General features: G+C 50.2%; 1 protein-coding gene across 7 annotated transcripts in view; it reads right to left on the reverse strand.

Moving 5' to 3' along the window:
• The window catches only part of Ackr2 (atypical chemokine receptor 2), a 35,168-nt gene that overhangs the window by 7,432 nt on the left and 4,365 nt on the right, over positions 1–23,371 (reverse strand). For 3 of the 7 annotated variants that reach the window (XM_050141781.1, XM_050141780.1, XM_050141779.1), the window contains exon 3: positions 23,131–23,274. Coding sequence is in view for 1 of the 7 variants with exons in the window: in XM_050141777.1 (XP_049997734.1) it covers positions 5,507–5,658 (152 nt within the window). In the remaining 6 variants the exon portion in view is untranslated. Of the gene's footprint in view, positions 1–2,480; positions 2,591–5,506; positions 5,821–8,639; positions 8,689–9,772; positions 9,871–23,130; positions 23,275–23,371 lie in introns of those variants that run through there. The other 4 variants (XM_050141778.1, XM_050141783.1, XM_050141784.1 and 1 more) reach the window with 4 other exon arrangements.

Below are 23,371 nucleotides of genomic sequence, written 5' to 3' on the forward strand. Positions count from 1 at the left end.
ACTCCCTCTCCGTCAGCCTCTGCCCCACCCTTGGGCTCCTATCTAATAGCATGGGGACCAGATGCTGGGCAAGCCGTAAACATGTCTGGGAAGTCATTTTCCTGGCTGGCCTCAGAGATGGCTCTGAGTGCCTCCCATTCCCGGGCTGGCATCCGGAGCTAAGCTGAGGAGGGGTACAGGTGAAGAGAGCCCTTCTGAGGCTCAGGGCTTGTCAAGCAGGATGCCAGTAACTGCACCCTCGCTGTTCTCTGCAGCTCTGTACCCTTGCCCTGGCCTTGATCTGATTTCTCAAAGACCCTGACTTTTGCTTTAGCAAACATGCAACCTAACAGATGCTGAGATCAAAGTCGGGGACAGCAGCTCTACTTGGGCCTGAGCCACTTCTGAAGGTCTTCCCCCTCCTCCCCTTGAGGATTCTGGGAAGCTCTCCAGGTTCTCTGAAGCAATAGGCCTCCCCCAACACTTCCATCCACACTACCCGACTGATTCAGCAACTCTGTCCTTGTATACTGTATGGACGGCACGTGCCTCCCTGGCCGCTGTGCAGTCCTGTAACTCACAAGAACGAGTGTGAGCACTGGTCATCTTTATCCCCTTATATTCACTTGCTTCTCCATCAGAACCTTGAGCAGAATGAGTTGTTCCCTTCTCGGGGTAAGTTTGTGGGTACTAAAGGAGACTCTGCAGGGAAAACTTTGGGGGATCCAGAGAATCGCTTAAGGACATCCAGTCAGAGGGCCGACAAGTTTAGATTCCGCTAAGCTCACTGTGTCCCATAAAGCTAGGGATGCAGAGGCACACGAATTTATCTGTGGGACAGTAAGGTTGTTATCTATGCTGGGATGTAGCTGAGCTGTTGGTGCCACAGGTTTGGCTCTCAGTGCTATATGGCTGTGGTACACACCTTCAATCCCTGAACTCAGGAGATTTAAAAGTAGGAGGATCACAAGTTCAGGATCATCCTCAGTCACACAGAAAGTTCAAGATGAGACTGAGGTACATTAAATCCTGTCTCAAATAAAATAGGATAGAATAAAATAAAACCTCCAAAAACAAAAACAAAAAGCACAGCTCCATCCACATGGCATGTGGCCTTGTGGGCTGCACCGCGTGAGCTCACTCTCAGGGACAAGTGGCTTTGAGAGCCGCGACGTGTGACCTAAGCATGCCTGGAACTTCCTCCCAGGATGCTCAAAAGCTACTCCAGTGACTTCCATGTCCCAGAGTGTTGGAAGAGAGAGCCGCTTGTTCGTCCCAGCCGCCCAGAATTGAAATAATCACACAGAAACTGTATTATTTAAATCACTGCTTGACCCATTAGCTGTAACTTTTCATTGGCTAACTCTTACATCTTAATTTAAACCATTTTTATTAATCTGTATTTTGCCACATGGCAGTGGTTTACCGGCAAATATTCAGCATGTCTGACTCTGGCGGCTCCATGGCATCTCTCTCTGACTCCGCCCTTCTTTCTCCCAGCATCCAGTCCAGTTCTCCCTGCCTACCTAAGTTCTGCCCTATCAACAGGCCAAGGCAGTTTCCTTATCCATTAAGGTAATCACAGCACACAGAGGAGAATCCCACATCACCAAAGGGTGAAACAGGCATGATGAGGTAACACCCAGCTCCCAAAGCCGTGGATGAGCTGGTGGACTGAAAACCCAAGGGAGAACTGCCATGCCTTAGTCTGAGGTCCCCCTTTCAGCAGACAAACTTAAGTTTGAAGGATACAACTCCTTCAATGGAGCTTCCAGCCTGAGCAACATAGGCCAGAGAAAAGTTGGACAATGGAGCCAGCCCCTGCAGCTGTGCAGCTGGCACGTGGCCTTGGCAGGCAGTCTGCGAGCTCTTCACAGTGACCAACACTGTGGTCAGTGCTGGGAGAACTGAGTGTGGCAAAGGCCATCGTGGGGGTTTCCCCATGCTTGGATACCCCGCACTAAACTCACGTTGCCTATTCAACCTTTATCCAAGTCATAGATCTGAACTTCAAGATCTGAGATCCAGAGCTGCGGACAGGCATCCCTCCTTCCACTGCCCTGGATCCCGGCCAAGAACTCTTTTATTTTGTTTGTTTGGTTGGTTTTGGTTTTGGTTTTTCGAGACAGAGTTTCTCTGTAGCTTTGAAGTCTGTTCTGGAGCTTGCTCTGTAAACCAGGCTGATCTGGAACTCACAGAGATCCACCTGTCTGTGCCTCCCAAGTGCTCGGATTAAAGGCATGCTCCACCACCGCCAGGCACCCAGCCAAGAGCTCTAAAGAACGGTGTCAGGGGGGTAGTTTGCCCAAGGGGCTGACCTCCATCATAGGAGGTCATAGCAGAGTGTGCTGTGGATGGTGCAACCCAAAAAAATGTGCAAACTGCTCAAACAAACAAGACCTCACAGGCTCCGCAGCTCTGGCGACTTCTAGTGGACAGTACCCTTCCTCCCTGAAAGACACCCCTCCCTGCAGCACCCCTGCCCGGTCCCCAGCACTCACACAGGGTACTCCTGGCTGGCCTTCCTTCACCTTCCAGACACAGAGCTGGATTCTCCTAAGTCTGGGGGCTCCAAAGGTGACAGCCGTCTCCAGCACTCCTCGATGCAGGCCTGGCATCGGAACAAATGACGGCGGTGTAAATGGTGTGGCCGCCTCCTCTCCTCCCTCTCTTTGCTCATTTTTTCCTTTCTGATTTTATTTCCTCCAGGCACAGCTCGGGCCAACTTCGCCCCTGCTGCCTCAGGATCCTGTGATCCAGAACACAGCCAGCGCAGAGCCTCAGGCTATCCAACCCTCCCCAGAGACTCCCTGGTTGGTCTGGGGAACTACTCTTGCTCGGCTTCTGATGGCCCCTCTAGCCCTCAGCCCAGAGTTGTGGCATTCTCAATATCCTTGGCCCAACAGTAGCTACAGACATCGAGTCAGCCCCAGCCACTAGATGCAGGGACATCCTCCATCCCCAGAATAGCTACACAGATAGGTTGTGCCAGGCACCGGAAGCCTGTCTCTAGGGGGCTGTGGGTAGTACTGGCTCTCTCCTTCCTCCCTCCATCACGGGTTTGAGAAACCATCAGTTCTCAATCCTAGCTGCATGTGTAGCCACACGCTACAGTTACACAGTGCTCACTGCAGGCCAGGGTCTATTCTCAGGATTTCTCACCTTTGTTCATTCATTCTGTCTCTGGAACAGTACTATGGCAGCTGTCTCTATGCTCCGTTCCCTTAACTTTGTTGAGACCTTCGCTCACAGCACAGCTGACCTCAGACTTGCTACCCTCTTTCTGCACTCTGAGCACTGGATTACACTTTCCGCACTGCACTAACTGCTCCTTTTTAAAGCATCTCTGTCTCTCTGTCTCTCTGTCTCTCTGTCTCTCTCTGTCTCTCTCTGTCTCTCTCTGTCTCTCTCTGTCTCTCTCTATTTTATGTATGTCAATAATTTGCCCAGATAGATGGATTATACCTCGTGTGTGCCTGGTGGCCATGGAGACCAGAAGAGAGTGTCAGATCCCCCGGAACTGGAGTAACAGAGTTAGGAGTCACCCCTTGGGTTCTGGGAACTGAACCTGGGACGTTTGGAAAAGCCTTTGACTGCTGAGCCATCTCTCCTGCCCCAACATGCTATTTTTCTTGATGTCTAAAATAACATGTGTCAAGGGCTGGGGAAAGAAAGTCTGTAAAGTGTTAGCCTTGCAAGCCTGGGGACCTGAATTAGGTCCCCAACACTCATGTAGAAAGCTGGGCTTGGTAACATGCCACCTGTAACTCCTGTCCTGAGGAAGAAGAGGCAGGATGGCCCTGGACACACTGGCTAGCCAGACAACCCAAATCAGTGGGCTCCAGACCAGTGAAAGACCCTATCTCAAACAAAACAAAACAAAACAACAACAAACAGACAAATGACCCCTAAGGAACAATACCCAGTACCAGGGCCAGACGTGGTGGCGCACGCCTTTAACCCCAGCACTTGGGCGGTGGAGGCAGGTGGATCTCTGAGGTCAAGGCCAGCCTGGTCTACAGAGTAAGTTCCAGGACAGCCAAAGCTACACTAAGAAATCTTGTCTCAAAAAAACTAAAAACAAAACAAAAAACAACACCCAAGGTCAAGCTCCAACCTCCACAACCACATGTCACACACAAATAAATATAATGTCTAATGTAAAATGTGCAATATAAACATGAGAAAAGTCAGACATGATGCAAAGTCCCTCCAAACCCCTCCCTGGAAGATATGACTTTCAGTTGATCTTGTATCCTGCCACATTACTAAAGGTGTTTATCGGCTGTACGAGTTCTTTGGTAGAGTTTTTGGGGTCGCTTATGTATACTATCATATCATCTGCAAATAATGAAAGCTTAACTTCTTCCTTTCCAATACGAATCCCCTTGATCCCCTTATGTTGTCTTATTGCTATTGCTAGAACTTCAAGCACTATATTGAAGAGGTATGGAGAGAGTGGACATCCTTGTCTTGTTCCTGATTTTAGTGGATGGCTTTGAGTTTTTCTCCATTTAATTTAATGTTAGCTGTAGGCTTGCTATAAATAGCTTTTATTATATTTAGGTATGACCCTTGTATCCCTAGTCTCTCCAATACCTTTATCATAAAGGAGTAAGATATGACTTTCAGGTCAGGTCGGTCGGTCGGTCTGTCTATCTTCCTGCCCGGAGCCCTGTCTGCAGCCACAGCTGGTCTAGAAGGACCCGCTTAACCAGTCTCCACAGGGTACGGCCACACACACACACCCCAAGCTCTCAGCTCCCTAGGTTGCCTGGGAGACTGCACTTCTCAGGGTTTCCTAGCTTCCTGGGAACGTCTGGGGTGCTGATAACCAAAGGAAGCAGCCACCCTCCCAGAGCAGCCCTCCATGGGAAAGCAGGCCCTCCCCAGCCCCAGCCTCTCCCCCTGTTTTTTTTTAACCTCCCCCGTTGTCATTTTGCTGAATTATCTCCACTACCCCTAAAGACAGAAAGCAGATCAGGATCTGTGCACTTTCCAGAGACTGGGGAACCCCTGGCTGGTCACTGAACCTCTATGAGCCAAAGATTTCTCAACTGGGACCACTGAGCTGTGCAAGCCTCTGACCTTCTGTTTAAACCTAAGATTCACGCAGGACACCAAAGATGAGCCTGGAGAGGAGGTCACTGGGCCCCTTTTTTGTCCCTCTCTCAGTGTGGCCACGTTGAATAAATCTCTCTCTGCTTTTTATTACTGCCTCTCTAACTGGCATACTGGAAAACGGTAGCTGGGTCTGCCTTAGACAGAATGTCAGGACCCACGCTCTGACCCTAACTTCAGCAAAATGAGTGGATCTCAAAGTGAGATGGATCTCAGCCCTGAGACAGAGGAATCCCCCCATCTGAGGCCCAACCCTCGGAATCCACAACACGGGGTCCCAAAGAGGGGAAGAGCTCCCCCTGGGGTAGAAACTGTTCCATGCCTCCCTCTCCCCGGAGCCGGGTCCAGGCTACCAAGACCACTACAGCCTCAGAGCGGCTCCACCCTCCCCCAAGGTCTGCCAGACCTGATTGCCTGGGGACATCCACCGGAGTCTGAGAGGGCCCCGCGGCTGCTGCCTCTTCCTCGGGGACACGCAGAGTGAGTGTGGATCTCCGGACACACATCCTGGTTTCCTGGGGCTGGGGAAGCACGCTCTTCCCTCCCAAGTCCTCCCATCCGCTACAGTGCGCCAAGCTCTGATGGCCCCCACCCCAGGAAGGAGTGCCCCAAGAACAGCCCAGTGACTCTGAAGAGCACAGTCCCCAATTTCCCAGCAGCTGGGTCAAGCACACTAACTCAAACCCAGCAGCTTGCGTTCAACATCCTGGCCACCTGGCTGGTCCTCCCAACTCCACCCAGCACTCAGCTCTGTCCATCCTGGACCCCTTAGTGGGACGCCCCAACTGTGCTGTGTCTGCACAAATCAGCAGCAAAGAGACAGCCTCGCCTCCCAGGCTCCCTTCACCGTCCTTCCTCTCCCTTCTCTCTCACTTCTTGGTGGTTCTATTTTGCAGTCTGCTCTCCCTCAACAGCGGGGAAACTTTCCTGCAGCAGGACAGAAGAGAATGGATGAGCGTGGGTGTAAAGTGTGCTGCTAGCTGTATGCTCAGCACTGAGTGGCTGGCTCTTTTCTCCTGAGGTCCAGGACCTTCTCCTCCAGGCCAGGCCCTGCCACAAGTCAGCCATAAACACGGCTGGAGCAGGCTGCACTGTTGCATTCGCGGAGCTGGCCTTGCATGCTCTGCATCTTCCAGCCACGCAGAGCCGCTGTCCCGGCTGTCGGATTAGTTCATTGTGGAGGCAGAGCTGAAGCTGGCCCCCTGCCTCCAACTAATAGTGAGGGGGCCATAGGTGTGTGCCACCCACTCCATTTGTGCTGTTTGGGGGAAAGAGTCACACTTTGTGGTCCAGGTGACCTCAGACTCCCTACATAGCTCAGGCTGCCTTTGAGGTCACCACCCTCCTGTCTCTGGGGGTACAGCCTCTGTCGGCAGTGGATTTAGGTGGGGTTCTTCCTTCAGACATGAGAAGTGACCATGAACTTGGGCGTTTGCCACTCCACAGACCACCAGAGTGGGGGACAAGATCTGACAGGTCTCCTCTCATACAGAAGAGTCCCAGACCTTCCATGAGGCTAAATACCAGTTATCAGTGGATCAGCAAATAAGGCCCAGAAAGGGTTCAACAAGAGCCCAGAGCCTGTTTCCCTCTTAGAAAACATCTAAATTTCTAGGGCCTGGTCTCCTTCCTCACCCACCCCTCTCCAGTATTCCTGTACAGAAGTCAGTTAGCTTTCCCCATTAGTGCCATGGAACCACAACAGAGAGATCAAATGATTGCAAATGAACATGAACCCATACTATTGACTGACTCACAGACGCCACAGTCTGGACATGGTCTGAACATGTCCCAGACATTTATATTCTGGAAGTTTAGTCTCCAAGGTGGCTATGCTCAGAGGAGGTGGGTGGGACCTTAAGAGACAGTCTCAAGGGAGGCAGTTGGGTTCTGGAGGAGGGTAGTGTTGGAGGAGGTCTCAAGAACGGGTTGTTACTAAATGGAATGAGGTCAATTGTGTGGGCTGTTGCTCCTGCTTGGCCATGTGATGTAAGGCCATCTGCCTTGAGGCTTCTCGCCAGAGTAGGTAGGATATTGGCCCCACAACACACTTGAACCTCCAGTATTTAAAACGTGTGTGTGTGTGTGCGCGCTCGCGCATGCATGAACATGTCACAGCACACATGTGGAGATCAGAGAACAACTTTTAAGACTCAGTTTCTCTCCTTCCACCATGTAGATTCCAAAGGTCAAACTCAACTTGGTAGCAAGCATCATCCTTAACCCCTGATCTATCTCTCTGGCTCTCAACCTCTTCCTTCCTTCCCCCTTTTCCTTCCTTCTTTCCTTTAAAATTTACTCTGCATGCATGCATGCTTGCACACCAGAAGAGGGCACCAGATCTCATTATAGATGACTGTGAGCCACCTTGTGGTTGCTGGGAGTTGAACTCAGGACCTCTGGAAGAGCAGCCAGTGCTCTTAACTTCTGAGCCATGTCTCCAGCCCTCAGCCTCTTTCTTGATAAAGTGTTAGCGGCTCGTATTTTGTTAGAGCAACATGAAATAAACTAATAACCATATTTAATTCCCTCATGGCATTTGCCTGAGTTTCCTTAGTCCCTCCATCCTGAGATGTAGGTCTTGCCTTGCCTTGTCTAGCCCTGATAGGTTTAAAGAATGCTAGCCAGGTCATCCGTAGAACTCTGTGTTCCCACAAAGATTTTACTTTTTTTTTTCTTTTATAATTAGGGAGGACCTGTGGGTTGCTACTTAGAGAACAGGCAGATAACTTGTTTCTTATCATACTGACTTTCGGTCTGCTGGTCACACACACTTCCAGTAACCAACAATGGCCATGGTGTTGCCAACTGCTGACTTTGAGGCCAGCAGTCTCTCTGCCGTGTTCTCTGGAATTTTACTATAAAAACAAAGTTGGCTCTCCACTCTCCTTTTTTTTTTTCTTTTCTCTTTTCCAGATCATTATAGACTGGATCACTTCTTTGCTTCTGACTGTCACAATTTATCTTGCTGGCCCAGCTGTCTCCACCCCTGTTTAAATATCTCGACACATCTGTATCCTGTCCATCTGAGATGCGGCCAGAGGCTGCCATCTGGCCTCCGTGTCACTCCCCAGCTGTGGCACCTTCAATGAGCCACACTTTGGGGTGCAAAAAAGATGGGTAGGGAAGTTCACAGTTCTGCATGGGCAGCCAGGTTTCCAGGGAACTCACCCAAGCACTTTCCCAGCAAGGCTGGTCCTTCCCCGAAACTGGGTCCCTGAGACAGAGAGGAAAGGAGCTGCCTGTCCCTGACATCACAGTAGTGAAGGCCCAGAGGTTTTGGCCAAGAGGAAGAAATCTCTGGCCTGGGTGTAGACCTAACATTCCAGTTGGGTGGGGTCAATGACCTGGCTAGGAGGCTCAGGAAGGAGGAACTATCTCTAGGAAGGCAGATGCACTTTAAGCAATGACAAAAAGTTTAGTCCTTTGATGAGACACTAGACTTTTTCTCCTAGAATCCCATCTCCCTACCACAGCCATCCTAGCAGAACCGTCCAGAGGTTCAGCTGGGTCTGCCCACATTTATGAGACCCGCTCACCTTTATGAGGTGCCAGTTTTCTGAGGTCTTTGTTCCTCCTCTTTCTTTCCGAAGCTGGCCAGAACCCATGTAGGTTTTTCTGGCGCTTTGGGGGCTTCTATCCTTTCTCTGAAGCTCCCCTCCCTGCCATGTGACCTCTGTGCTGACTTAACATGACCGGTGTGACTTTTCCCTTACCCTTCCTTCCCCTTCAGGCAGCTGCTGAAGTTTACAACTTCCTGCCCTGGGGAGTTTCTTTTAGAAAATTGTTCTTGAACTTCCATCTGAGTTGCTCTTGAATTCTTTTATCAATGAAATGAAGAATCCTATGAGAGAGATCCGGCTCCCGCATCAGCCACGGGCCGGGTCCCTCCTTTGCTGTCTAGCCACACAGGCACCAACCTTAGACCTTGCGTCCTTCCCGCGTCCACTTCCAGGCCTCTACAGCGGTGACCAAACCCGCCCACATGAACAGCTGGCAGTATTTGCCCCAACTCCTGCAACACTGAGCGGAAGAGCTCTCCACCCCGAGATGGTTACCAGATGTTTTATGCCAGTCATAAAGCCAGGCAGAAAGTTGAAAATGGAACTCTAACCAAACTGGGGGGAGGGGGGAGCTTTGTGTTAGAGGCATTCAGGAAGTGCCCTGGTTCTCTCTTCTGCAGATCCCAGAGCATAAACCTGGGAACCATTGACTATGGCCAACCTTCATGTCTCCCACAACCTAGCTCTAGCAACCCACCATGAGCCTCCTGCATTCTCCAGGTCTCCCCAAATCCCTATTCTGATTCTTCCCCAGCTCTGGGGCCAATGAGCTATTACTGTTCAGGTGCAGCTATGACCCCCTACTAGGTTACAAGTAGCTCTCCCCCACAGCATGCTCAGCACTGAACCCACGCGGGGCGATCTGCAATCTGCCACGGCTTGCCGGCACTCAGAAGACCAGCTGCTGGCACAGGAGCCCTGGGTGGGCCTGCCTTGTCCTGTGTCTCACCCTCTCTCCTTTCCCCAGTCTTCCTGGGGTGATTTCAGCCTGTCCCCACTGAGCGTATGAGGGATCATCTAGTCTTCTTCCAGGGTCTCGCCACTCTGGGCTCCTAACCCCACAGCTGCCCCGCAGAAAAGGCACCAAGTGAGCACTGGCTTTTACTCACGTCTTTGAGATGTCTGCTGGCTCCAGAGTGACTCGCTGGCCTTCACTAGCCGCAGGTGGAGCTCTGGGCTGCTGGAAGAAAGGAGTCCACTGATGGGAAGGGATGGAACCCTTCCCACAATTCCCAGCTTCTTGTCCTTGATTCAAAATGCTTTCTTTCTTATTTCTTTCTTTCTTTCTTTCTTTCTTTCTTTCTTTCTTTCTTTCTTTTTCTTCCTTCCTTCCTTCCCTTCCTTCCTTCCTTCCTTCCTTCTGTCTTCCTTCCTTCCCTTTTTTTCTAGACAGGATTTCTCTGTGTAGCTTTGGAGCCTGTCTGGGAAGTCACTCTGTAGACCAGAGATCTCACACAGATCGGCCTGTCTCTGCCCCTCGAGTGCTGGATTAAAGGCGTGCACCACCACCACCCTCCCAGGACTAGAGAGATGGTTCAGTGCGTAATGTGCCCGCATTGCAAGCACAAGGCCCTCGGTTTGATATCTGAAACCCAGGTAAAAAGGCAAGTATGGTGACACCCGCAGTGAGCCCTGACAGTGGGTAGGCTGACAGCAAGTGGCAGCATGCACGCCCCCCCCCCATCACAATGGTGGCCTCTCCTGGGGCTGGCAAGTCCCGGCTCAGTGGGAGACCTTGTCTCAAAATCAGGTGGATGATGTCATTGATGCACACGTGTGCACATACTCATAAATGCCATGAGATGGACGCTCTATGCACACTGTGCTGGAGCTCTGGGGATAGGCTGTGTTTCTCCAGAGTGTGTGACACACCCCTCACCTTTATGCTCTTCCCCTCCTCAAGGAGCCACATGTGTGTTGTGTGATGTTGGACTCTTTGGCTTTTTGATCCCAAATCACAATGAGACTTACTCTTAGTTGTGAATGCCCGGCCTTAGCTTGTGTTTCTTGCCAGATTTTCTTAACTTAAATTAACCTGACTACCTTTTGCCTCTGGTTTTATATTGCTCTATTTATGTATGCTTTACTTCACGTCTTTCTCTGTGTCCTGCTGTGTAGTGGGTGCTGGCCCCAATGCCCTCTCCTTGTTCTCCTGCTCCTCCTTTTCCTCGTTTCTCTGCCTGCCAGCCCTGCCCATCCTTGCTTCTGCTTCGCTATTGGCTGTTCAGCTCTTTATTTAGACCATAGGGTGTTTTAGACAGGCGCAGGAACAGCTTCACAGAGTTAAACAAATGCAGCGTAAACAAAAGTCACACGCCTGAAAATAATATACCCCAACACATATGAGTGGCTGTGGCCCAGGAACATGAATTCAGACATTCCATCGTGGTAAGAAGCTGACAAACTGTGACACATAGCCACAGGACTAGGGACGTCATCGGACAGGCACGTTTCAGATGCTTTGGTGGAGAGACCAGGTAGACTGGATCTGTACAGCGGGGACATCTCTGCTGTCCTGTACTGCACAGTGAGGACAGCTCTGTATTCTGTACACAGTGGGGACATCTCTATCCTGTACACAGTGGGGACATCTCTATCCTGTACACAGCGGGGACATCTCTGATATCCTGTACACAGTGGGGACATCTCTATCCTGTACACAGCGGGGACATCTCTATCCTGTACACAGTGGGGACATCTCTATCCTGTACACAGTGGGGACATCTCTATCCTGTACACAGTGGGGACATCTCTATCCTGTACACAGTGGGGACATCTCTATCCTGTACACAGCGGGGACATCTCTATCCTGTACACAGCGGGGACATCTCTATCCTGTACACAGTGGGGACATCTCTATCCTGTACACAGTGGGGACATCTCTATCCTGTACACAGCGGGGACATCTCTATCCTGTACACAGCGGGGACATCTCTATCCTGTACACAGTGGGGACATCTCTATCCTGTACACAGCGGGGACATCTCTATCCTGTACACAGTGGGGACATCTCTATCCTGTACACAGCGGGGACATCTCTATCCTGTACACAGTGGGGACATCTCTATCCTGTACACAGTGAGGACATCTCTATCCTGTACACAGCGGGGACATCTCTATCCTGTACACAGCGGGGACATCTCTGCTATCCTGTACACAGCGGGGACATCTCTATCCTGTACACAGCGGGGACATCTCTATCCTGTACACAGCGGGGACATCTCTGCTGTCCTGTACTGCACAGTGAGGACAGCTCTGTATCCTGTACACAGTGAGGACATCTCTATCCTGTACACAGCAGGGACATCTCTGTCCTGTACACAGCGGGGACATCTCTGCTATCCTGTACACAGCGGGGACATCTCTATCCTGTACACAGCGGGGACATCTCTATCCTGTACACAGCGGGGACATCTCTGCTGTCCTGTACTGCACAGTGAGGACAGCTCTGTATCCTGTACACAGTGAGGACATCTCTATCCTGTACACAGCAGGGACATCTCTATCCTGTACACAGCGGGGACATCTCTGCTATCCTGTACACAGTGGGGACATCTTTGCTATGGGTCTCAGACATGAGCTGCTGACATTCTTATCCAGAAGGTACATTCAGTTAATACATTTCAGAAGGGTTAACCTGACAGTCACAAAGGGGTTGGGTTGGACATAGAGGTGAGCAATGAATGGCTACAGTCATGGCTAAGGATAGTGCACAGATAATTTGTCTGTGGATCTACAATGGTCCACCTCTCCTGGGCCAGAGCCCAGATGAAGAGGAAGAACAGTAGTGTTAACATCCCCTGTACTTGGGCCGGAACCACACTGCTTTAAGGGGTCCATGTATGCTCCCTGCCTTCTTCGCCCTTGGCTCCCTTTCAGGAGGAGGAAAATTATGAAGAGAGATGAGCTCATTCAAATTTCAGGACTTGAATCTGGGCCTGATTACTCAGAACCACACCCGGCTGGTTGTCTGCACCCTTAGTTTTGAATCCAAACATTTACCTTCTTCCTGTGTCTTCTGCGTGCTGGTGTGCGTGTTCGCATGTTTTATTCACATGTAGGAGCATGAGTGTGCCTCTGTGTGCTGTACATGCATGTTTGCATGTTTTGTTCATGTGTAGGAGCATGTGTGTAGAAGTTACAGACCAACATCAAGAGTCTGCCTCCATTACCCTCACCCCTACTCATTGAGGCAAGTCCCTCACTTGAACCCAAGCTCACCAACACAGTCCAGGGTTGCCTTCTCAGTGGTAGTATTTTCATTCATAACCAAACACCTAAGAAGAAGCTAATTAAAAGAGCTTGGGCTCGGGGTTTAAGAAGGAACGTAGTTCATCATGGTGTTGGGGAGGTGCAGTGGCAGGAGCCAGGGGTCACAGTGTGGTGGCAACCATGAAGCAGAGAGTGGATCAGAATCAGGACCTAGCTATCAGACCTCGAGGCCTGACCCCAGTAGGCTCCACCTCCTAACTGTCCCACAGGCCCCTGAAACAGTGCCACCAGCTGCAGACCATGCATTATGACACCCGAGCCAGTAGGGATAATTCACATCCAAACCAACACCCCAGCTGAGGATGTACCCCATCACACACGGTCTCCCAAGTTGCCACAGAGGCACCCCTCAACCAGTCTATGGAGAAAACACCCCTTCCCGTCCCCTTCCACACCAGGAGGTCGCAGGAGCCGCTCTCGCATTCTAGCCAGATCACGTGCCACACGGGAAACGCAGGACAGAATGAGGAAATAGGAGCGATAGGGAACACTGCCTGGAACAAGCAACCAGCAGCGGGAGTAGAGGACCTGGGTGTGGGCTTGAAGTCTGGCAAAGGGACACGGGACAGAGTGAGCCCTCAGACGCAGTTAGGCCTGACTCATTTTCCTAGAAAATGTCGGGGAGTTGACGGGCTCTTGACATATCCAAAGGCTCTGGACACCTGTTCAGTCAGAGCCCCCAGCACAAACCTCATTTAACCACCCCGCTGACTTCAGCTGCCCCCTGCTTCAGGGGTCAGATGGCCTGGCAGGAAGGTTACAGACAGAACAGGGCAGGGAAAAGAGCGACGGGGCCTGGCCCACTTCCACACCACACAGCAGGGAAGGCTTTTGCCACCCCCTGGTGCATGGCTCGCCCCACAGCCTGGTTCTTCTGCCTCTAGAATACAATGCCATTATTTTCTTGTTTTGTGTTTGTAGAGTTGGCTGTGACTCTTCCCCCACTTTCCTAGGCCTCTTCTGGGTGGTGGCCTTAGTTTTGAACCGCTGCCAGGGAGCATATCCAGAAACGAGGGTTGAGGTGATCTCTGGACTTTTCCAAGATTCTCCATGCCTGCTGTCATCTGCGTGTCCCAGTCAGAGCTACAGGGAGTGCTGTCTGGACCAGAAGAATCCTGAGAACTCCCCAAGGGGAAGGTGGCTCCCTGTCCCGCTCCTAACACTGTCTGAAACAGACACTGCTGCTTTGGGCTTGCTATCTGACACGTTGTCGGGCCACCCATGGTGTGTGTCACCATGTGAACTTTCCCTAACAGTCTAACCCCAGCTTATGGAGGAATATTGGTAAAACCACAGCTGTGATGCTGTCCTCCAATGAGACATGAAAATAAAAATATGCTTGGTTATGCCCCGCCTTGGGTCACCATGCAGGCAGCCTGTTCTCTACCCGAAAAAGGGACCCAGCTTCAGCCCAACCCTGCTGTCTCTGGGGCAGGGAAGATGGCTCAGACAAGCTTGAGGCCCTGAATTAGGGTTCCCAATACTCACGGGAAAAGCCAAGTGTGGTGGTGTATGCTTATAACCTTAGCTTTTGAGACAGGCTCTCATGGTAGGCCCAAGCACTTTGGAGCTCCCTGGTCAAATGGGTGAGCTCTGGCGGGTATAATGGCAGCTTTCTTCTCTCTGTCTCTGTCTGTCTGTCTGTCTGTCTGTCTGTCTGTCTCTCTCTCTCTCTCTCTCTCTCTCTCTCTCTCTCTCACACACACACACACAGAGGGTGGGGGTGCCTATCCCACCCTTTCTGTCCACCTCACCAGTGACATCATGACTAACTTAAGTTTATACCTGGATGTGTTAAGTCACCTCTCCCTAAGAATGAAGAACTGGGGCATGGAGGCTGAGGAGGTTTGCACAAGGGCATGATGGGACTAGATTTTCAACCTAAAACATCTTGTGACCAAGCGTATGTGCCTAAGTACTGTCCCCTGAAGCTGCTTGTCCCCAGTTTTAGTACTAGCGACACCCCTCAGGGATTCCTGGCCCGTGAGTTATGAGGGACCTCTTGTCTTTTCAAAGGAAAAATTCAGTAGAACGACAGACAGTTTCAGGCAAAAGTTTACACAGCAAAGCAAACACTCCAGAGAGAATGGAGTGAGCTTCCCCAAGGCAGGGAGCGGCCAGTGGGTTCCGCACTGTAAATTTTAAAGAGTTTTTTAGATGTTTGTGCCACGGGTAGCAGATTAAAGAGCCTAGCCTTGAACACTTGTTCTGCGTTCACCTCTCCATACCCCCTGACTTCTAACATCAGGGTCAACCTCTGAAATGCATTCCCGCTGGCTCCTTCCCCTCCCAAATCATGGTGGACAGCTCTTCCTTTTAGGGTATTTCTTCCCATAATCCTATAGAAAAGCCACCGCAGAAATGACACCGTGAAACCACATTCACTGGGGGATATAGAGCCTTCCCTAGTGCACATGGCGGGGATAATGCCTGAGCTGCTTGTGTAGCGGGACACACTGCACACACACACACACACACACACACACACACGCACGCACATGCACACACGCACGAGGGAGGCGGGGTGGAGGTGACAGAGGGAGTCTGAACCTAGGGTACACACACACACACACACACACCACCGCCCAGTGAATCCACACCTGCAGGCAAGGGGTCTGGAAACTTGGATGGGAGCAGATCCCTTCTCATCACTCCATCAGTTGGAATATGACCCTTGACTTTGTCAGCACTAATACTGCATTTCACATCCCCGTCATAACAGACATCACTCACGACTTCCTGAAAAATCTGTTTCCCAGAACTACAGATATATCTTGAATTTAAAACATTAATAAACATCCACGAGGCTGGGGGATGGCCCAATGGGTAAAGCACTCGCTAAACAAGCATGAGGACCTGAGTCCATATTGCCAGCACCCACTAAAACCTGGGTGTGGGGGCTGCAAGGTGACTCAGCGATTAAGAGCAATGGCTGCCCTTCCAGAGGACTAAGATTTGAGACTCCTAGCATGCTCAGGGGGGCTCACAACTATCTGTAGCTCTAGTTCCAAGGACACGGTCTATGTATACACACAAGCAGGACACTCAAAAACATAAAAAATAAATTTTAAAATTAAAAGAAAAAAGTTCGATCACATCTGTAATCCTATTGCTGGAGAGACAGATTCCTCCAAGAATAAAGTCTGCTGCCTGTCTAGCAGACCTGGGGAACACCAGGTTCACCATGGACACATAGATATACCCCCACACATAACATAGACGTGACATACAGGTTCTCCATGAACACATAGATACACCCCACACAAATAACATAGACGGGACATACAGGTTCACCATGAACACATAGATACACCCTACACAAATAACATAGACGGGACATACAGGTTCACCATGAACACATAGATATACCCCCAGACATAACACAGAGGTGATACAGTGTGTGGCAACTTTTAAAGTCATGGCAATTGAGCCAGCATGGTGAAAAACACCTATAATATCAGCACCCAGGATGCTATGGGAGGAGAATTGAGAGTTCAAGGCCATCATGGGCTACACAGTGAGAATCTGTCTCAAAAACAAAATATTGACAAATGCATTTCAATGTGATTAGCATGCCTGGCCATTTTAATAGGGCTTGGTGATCATGCATTTTGTTCCATGCGTTTTAAAGCCCCACTGTGAGACAGCCTTGTCAACATCACCAGCTTTCTAGAGCAGCCCTGCCAGAATCCGTGGGGAGCATTGGTCTAGAACCAGATTTCAGTTCAAATCTTAGCCCCGCCATTTGCCTGCTAAAGGATCTGGGCATCGGTCCTCTCCTCTCAGGTGCCAGTGTTCCCGTCCAGCACTTGAGTAAAGACTTCCAAACACAGGCTGGGCTGCCAGAGAGGTTCAGAGCCTGCAGACAGTAAAGCCCTCTGCTGGATAGGAGACCCCTCCAGAGATGTCCTCTGGCCTCCTTGTACACAGCACAGCTCTCCTTAGCAGGACCACTACAATGCCTTCAGACCACAGTGACATAGACCACCTAGAGGGTGCTTGATGCATACTCCTTAGGAAGGTTTGAAAAGATCTGTCAATCAAACGTCACTTTCTGGGAGTGAAAAGTCCACACTCAAACCTGAGTGTTCGACATGAGCCTAAGAAGAAAAGTTGCAGCTCTGGCTTAGACAGAGGTTGGGGCATCCGGGATAAGAGTGCCTCTCCCACAGGCTGGGCTTTGTGAGATTTGGACCTCCCGCCTGCTCCAAAGAAAGAGGAACCTGTCAGCTTGTCCACCTGTGGGGCATGAGAGAACCAGGCGCATGCTTGAGAGCTGTTGAGAAGTAACAGACCTATCCTGCTACGTTCTTACACAAGCCTGCTGCATTGGCTGTGTCCCTAGGGATGCAACTGTGATGCACAAATCTCACTTCAATAAATACATCAACAGTTTTTCAATGATTCCACCAGATTTCTTTATATCCCAATGTTTGTGCATTTGCAGCTGAAGGACATTTGTTTCCGGGTTCTGTGTATAAACAAAGCATCTGAAAGTGTTCGCATGCACAATCTTGCACCACGCCAGCTCCTTGCACTTGGGTGAACATCGATGGGCAGAGGCATCCATTGTGTGCTGTGGATATTCTGATCTCATTCACCCCAACTCCTTTTCCCGATCCCTCTCAGATACATCCTTACCTCCCACCTACTCCCAACTTTGTACCTGAATAAAATAACAACCCACCAAGTCCAGTTTCTGCCCATATACTCATAAGTATACCCACAGGAGCATCATCTTACCAAGGGCCACACCCTTAGAGAAGACTGACCCCCACCCCAAGACAGAATGTTGGCTGGCTCAGTCTTTCCCAGGGCTGGTGCAGGCAACAGCAGTCACTGCGAGCTCATGGCCATGGTGGTCCTGCCTTGTTAACCAGTCGTCTTGAAGTGGTGGAAGCTAGTTTAGGCGTGGCTTTGAGGGACTGGGAGATAAAACCTTTGCACCACCCAGGTGCCCTCTCTGTGTAGCTCCCGCCCCCCCACCCCCCCGCAGTCAAGCAGAGCCCGAATCTTCCGTTCCTGTGGCATGAGTTTTCCCCAATAATAAATAAAATATATTTGTCTATCTTTAAGCTAGCCTGGTTATTTCCATATCTAGGTAACAGCAACACGGCCATGTCCACAACGCACTGTTTCAAGCCGGCCTTCCCTTTCCTTTCCCTTCTTCCTCAACAATCCCTGAGCCTCGGGGACAGAGTGTGCCACAGAGTCCCATGTGTGTCTAAGCATCCCATAGACACTAAGTTTCTACACTTTGATCAGCTCTGAGTTTCCGTACCAGCCCATGTCCCCGGATAGAGAAGCCTCCCTCCTGAGGGATGGATGTTACATTTAAACCTGACATTCGCAGATCCATGTGGGTGAACTCCAGAAGACCGTCAGCAGGCAGTTCTGCTCGCATGAGTTGTGAAATATTTCTAAGGGTGGCCACGGCTCCTGTATGTACTCACTGTTAATCCAGACTAACATACAGGGGGAAAATCCCTAAGGTTCTGTTCTGTGGAGGAGGTGGGAGCTTCCCTTTCCGTGTCCTTCTGTTTAGCGTACACTAGCAGATATAATATAAATTATGTAACAGTTTCCCTGGCTTGCAGAAGCTCTTGTTATTGTTGTTGTTGTGTGTGGTGTATGTTACCATGTGTGGAAACACATGTGTGGATGCACATGCATGAGTGTTTGGAGGCCTGAGGTTGATATCAAGTGTCTTCATCGAGGAAGAGCCTCACTTAAACCCACTTCTTGATATGTCTGGGTGTGGGCAGCTGCCACCCCCTCCCGGCGCTCATGGATGCTAGGAGAAAGGTCTTCAATGTGGCTTTAAGAGGCTCTGAAATGGATTGTTAGGGAATAAGAAGGTTACCAATGCCATGGGCAGAGAGCCAGCAAGTAGAGTGGGGGCTCTGAGGAGAGGATTTAGGACCCACGGGACAGAGTAAGGGTCTCTTCTTAGCCCTTTCTGAGGGAGGTTTATTCTCTCTGGTTTCCAGGCAGAAGGCAGAGAAGGGGGCTGGAGGCAGGATGTGTGGCCACCACTAAGCCACTCTGAGGTGAACTCACTTTCCCAGGTGAGAGATGCTGACACCCTGCTCACTAGTGTGGGAGCCTGCCCTGCGTTATCTGGGAGAGGAAGGGCTGCTGGCTGCAGGGGCAGAAGCCTGGGCAGCATCTGGGTTCTGACGCGGTGTTCATATACTCAGGGCCTCTGAACGGCCGCTCTAACTGTGCACCAAGTGCTTTAGCACTGAGCCACCTCCTAGGCTTCCTAGGTTCATTCTGAGAGGAGTGAATCAAAAGGTCAGTGGGCCACACAGTGACTCCCAAAGTCCTGCACTCCAGAAAAGGAACCGGGCTGAGATGCACCAGCATCACAGAAGCAGAGAAGCTACTTCTTCTCTACGCCCTTGATTCTCGGGTGTATTAGTGTTCTGCCTTCACGTGGGGCCTTTCCTACCTCTCCATCTTCCTCTCCTGTCTCAATTCGTCTGGACTTTCTAAAAGTTAAAGAGTCTAAAGGTAACATAGGTTTTACAGCTAATGTAACAAACTCCATCTGACAAAGCAGAAGTCTGTCTTGTAACCAGGACAAGGGAGGTTTTACCTATCAGCTTTAACAGGCATCTCCACTGTTCCAGAACCCAACTGTTCCTTTTACTGAGGGGAAAGATCTGGGGACCCTTCTTTAATGTTTTGTGTCCTTTTCTGTTTGCTTAGAGTCACATTCATGAGTGCACAGGTAATTGTGTTGGTCCTTCACAGAGATGAGACCGCTCTCAGCTTACAAACCCTCAGCGGCACCCTTATGTGCACAGGCCTAGAATCCCCACAATTACAATAGGTCTCCCAAGGTCAAACATTCCACAGATTGGAGACAGAACAAGGTCCTAAAACCAAATTAAGATGAAGGGTTATCTGTTTAAATCCAGACCAGACTCCTGCTCAGTCCAAGGACCCCCTAAAAAAGCCTATTTCTTTTTTTAGGAATTTTATTTTTATGTGTATGCATGTGTAGGGAACCAAAGAAGCCAAAAGCTTCCTATCCTCTGGAGCTGAAGTTACAGGGAGCTCTGAGCCACTTGACACAGGAGCTGGGAACTGAACTCAAGTCGGTTGGAAGAGCAGCAAGTGCTCTTAACAGCTGAGCCATCTCTCCAACCCCAATCACTGTGGAGGAGACAACAGGCGCCCTCTACTGGGAGTTTGTCTGTGGATCTGTAACATCCTATGGTCACCAGAGTCTGGAACGCCAGGGGGCACATGCCCCCACCACACACACGATGGGTATCCCTTAACTTGATGCGCCCCATCTCCTCACCACTCCCATATTCTTGCAGTTGCCGTTCCTTCTTGGCAATGCAAGGCCCCCTCTCTCCATGCGTCCATGCTTCCTGGGGCATCAGTGTTACTACGTGGAAAGCCCCCCCCACCTTCCTCTGAGACCTGTAAGAAACCCCACTCTGCCTCCAGAGTCTAAACACTCACTGGCGCCCCCACCATGCTGCTGTCTGTCTGGTGTTAATAATTCTGCTAAATTATGCTCCTACCAAAGAAGACAATCTGCCTCGGTGTCCCACCTGAACTCTGTAACCCAAAACAACCACCTGTCCATAGTCTGTGGCAGGGAGGAGGATCATGTCTGAAGTAGTTTGGGGGTGGGAGAAATTTGTAGAGTTTAGCACATGAGAACTTGAGGGATGACGCTAAAGCTAAAACATACTACATCCGGGTCTCCTCTGCAAAGACTTGAAAGAGGGAGACCCGTGGGGAAGGTACGGTACCAACAAATGACCGGGTAAGCGAGACGGGGCTTCATGGACTCACTGTATGGTCAAGGTCCGCCCAGCCAGCTCCACTTCACATCCTACCCCTGAGACTATCCCTCCAGCATCTGCATACAGTGCCGGGAACCTCCTGAGAGGCCTTACCCAGTCCATCCCAGGTGCCTCTCGGTACACTGCCCCCCTCTCTCTCCAGGCTGCAGCCACTCCAGGGCTTCAGTGGTCTCTGAAGTGCATCCAGGTTCGCCTTGTTCTCTCAGTTCGAGGTGTTTGCAGCCTGTCAGTTTTGTATCTTCAAAACTCCTCTGGCCAGGCAGCGATGGGGCAGGCCTTTAATCCCAGCACTCAGAGACAGGTGGATCTCTGGGAGTTCTAGGCCAATCTGGTCTACACAGCGAGTTCCAGGGCAGGCTCTAAAGCTACACAGAGAAACCCTGTCTCAAAAAACATTCCTAGCTATCCTGTAACTAGCTCTTGTAGACCAGGATGCCTCAAACTCACAGAGATGTGCCTGCTTCTGCCTCCCAATTACAGGCATGCACCACCACTGCCCAGCTGAATTATTCAGATTTTACCAAAATTTTAGGATCAAAGTTTAGACTCTGGTAGTCCCGATAAACTAGGTTCTGATGTGGGATTTCCCTCTGTAGGCTGTGACTATGTTTTATTACAATGGTTAATAAAGAATCTGCTTCATCCTATGGAAGGGTAGAATAGAGCTAGGCAGGAAAACTAAACTGAATGCTGGGAGAAAGAAGACAGAGTCAGGGAGATGCCATATAGTTGCCCTCTGTATGCTGTGAATATGTTTTAGTATCATTGATTTATTAGCTGCAGGAATATGGGAAACGTGAGATGAATATATCAAGTTAAGGGGTACCCATTGTGTGTGCAGGGCATGTGCCCCCTGGTGTTCCAGACTCTGGTGACCATAGGATGTTACAGATCCACAGACAAACTCCCAATAGAGGGTGCTTATGGTCTCCTCCACAGTGGCTATTGGGGCTGGAGAGATGGCTCAGCTGTTAAGAGCATTTGCTGCTCTTCCAACCAACTTGAGTTCAGTTCTCAGCTCCTATATCAAGTGTCTCAGAGCTCCCTGTAACTTTATTAAGAAGCTACTTTGGCCTGTGACAGGACAGAATAGAGCTAGGCAGAAAAACTAAACTGAATGCTGGGAGAAAGAAGGTGGAGTCAGAGAGACACTACATAGCTGCCCAAGGAGACAGTTGTTGAAACTTTATCCGGAAAGCTACAACCTTACCGGATAAAACACAAAATAATAGAAATGGGTTAATTTAAGATGTAAGAGTTAGTTAATAAGAATCCAAAGCTAATAGGCCAAGCAGTGTTTTAAATAATAGAGTTTCTGTATGGTTATTTTGGGTCTGGGCAGCTGGGAAACGAATGAGCAGCCTCTGACTACACAAGCCTCCCCATATAATTGGCTACTGAACCGAATTCCCATAACACATAGGAACCCTGAACTTACATGACTAGTTGATAATAAGAAAGGTGACCAATAAAAAAACCTCTTGGGATCTGGAGAGACAGCCCAGCAGTTAGGAAGCTCACTGCTCTTGAAGAGGACCTGGGTTTAATTCCCAACACCTACCTGGAAGAGCTCACCAGCCCCTGTAACCCCAGCCCATGGGGTCCGATGCCCTCTTCTGGTTTCCTTGGGCACCTGTATGATTGCAGTGCACACATAGATAAGCAGGTATGTGTACACACATGCATAGTGCACATAAACAGCTCTTCAGGTGGAGACTGCTGGGCGGAGGAGGCCTGAGTACCAGTTTGGTTGTCTCTCACAGGGACTCTGGGTTTGGAAGTGAAGTGGTGTGTAGTTTGTGTTTTATACACGTGTTGGGGAGCAGTCCCATTAAAGGAGTCTTTTTAGACCTCAGTATTCCTGGGGTAGTCTTCTGACTGTAGTATCATCTTCCTGCCAGTAGGGGTCGCCCTGGGCTCCCCAGGTGGTAAGCAGGATGGTCCTCCACAGGAACCCCACTGCTGAACACACCAATGGTCAATTAGACGGCATGCCCCCTGCTTTTCCAGCACTGAAAAACTGGTTAATTACAAAAGCCACGTGCACAGTAAGATTTTTTCTTTAAATCACATTCCTTCACCCAGTCCTGCTCCTTAAGAGAGTGCTCAGGCCGGGAGAAAAAGAGAGGATCTGGTGGACCTGGGCGCTTGATTGGGGGCTGTCAGCACAGAGAAGGAATGTGCCCGTGTCCAGGCAAGCAGTAGGTGGCTAGGATGGTCACAGTGCTGCTGGGCACATCACAGGCTGGGCTGTTTCTGTTTAAACACCTCTCTTCATTTTCTGTAATGCTCTATCCTAAAAAACACGCTTCTTTCATGCATCCAATAGTTTGAGCGCACAACAAAAGTCTCCAAGCACTTACCTGCTGAGAATAGTTGTCTAGGTCTCAGTCAACACCTGAGTGTCTTTCTCTCGCTCTCTCTTTCTCCTGAAAACCTGCTGACCATGGGACCAGGGTATCAGGTAGGCAGTCTTCACTCTCCAACACCCCTTCATGATAAAAGTCCTGGAGAGAGGAGGGATAAAGGGGACACACCTCAACACAATAAAGCTCATACGCAGCCAGCCCACGCCAACATGCACCTAAATGGAGAGAAACTCAA

Source organism: Alexandromys fortis, unplaced genomic scaffold (genome assembly GCF_014885135.2).
Source record: "Alexandromys fortis isolate MF-2015 unplaced genomic scaffold, M_Fortis_MF-2015_v1.1 scaffold_44, whole genome shotgun sequence".
NCBI lineage: Eukaryota > Metazoa > Chordata > Mammalia > Rodentia > Cricetidae > Alexandromys > Alexandromys fortis.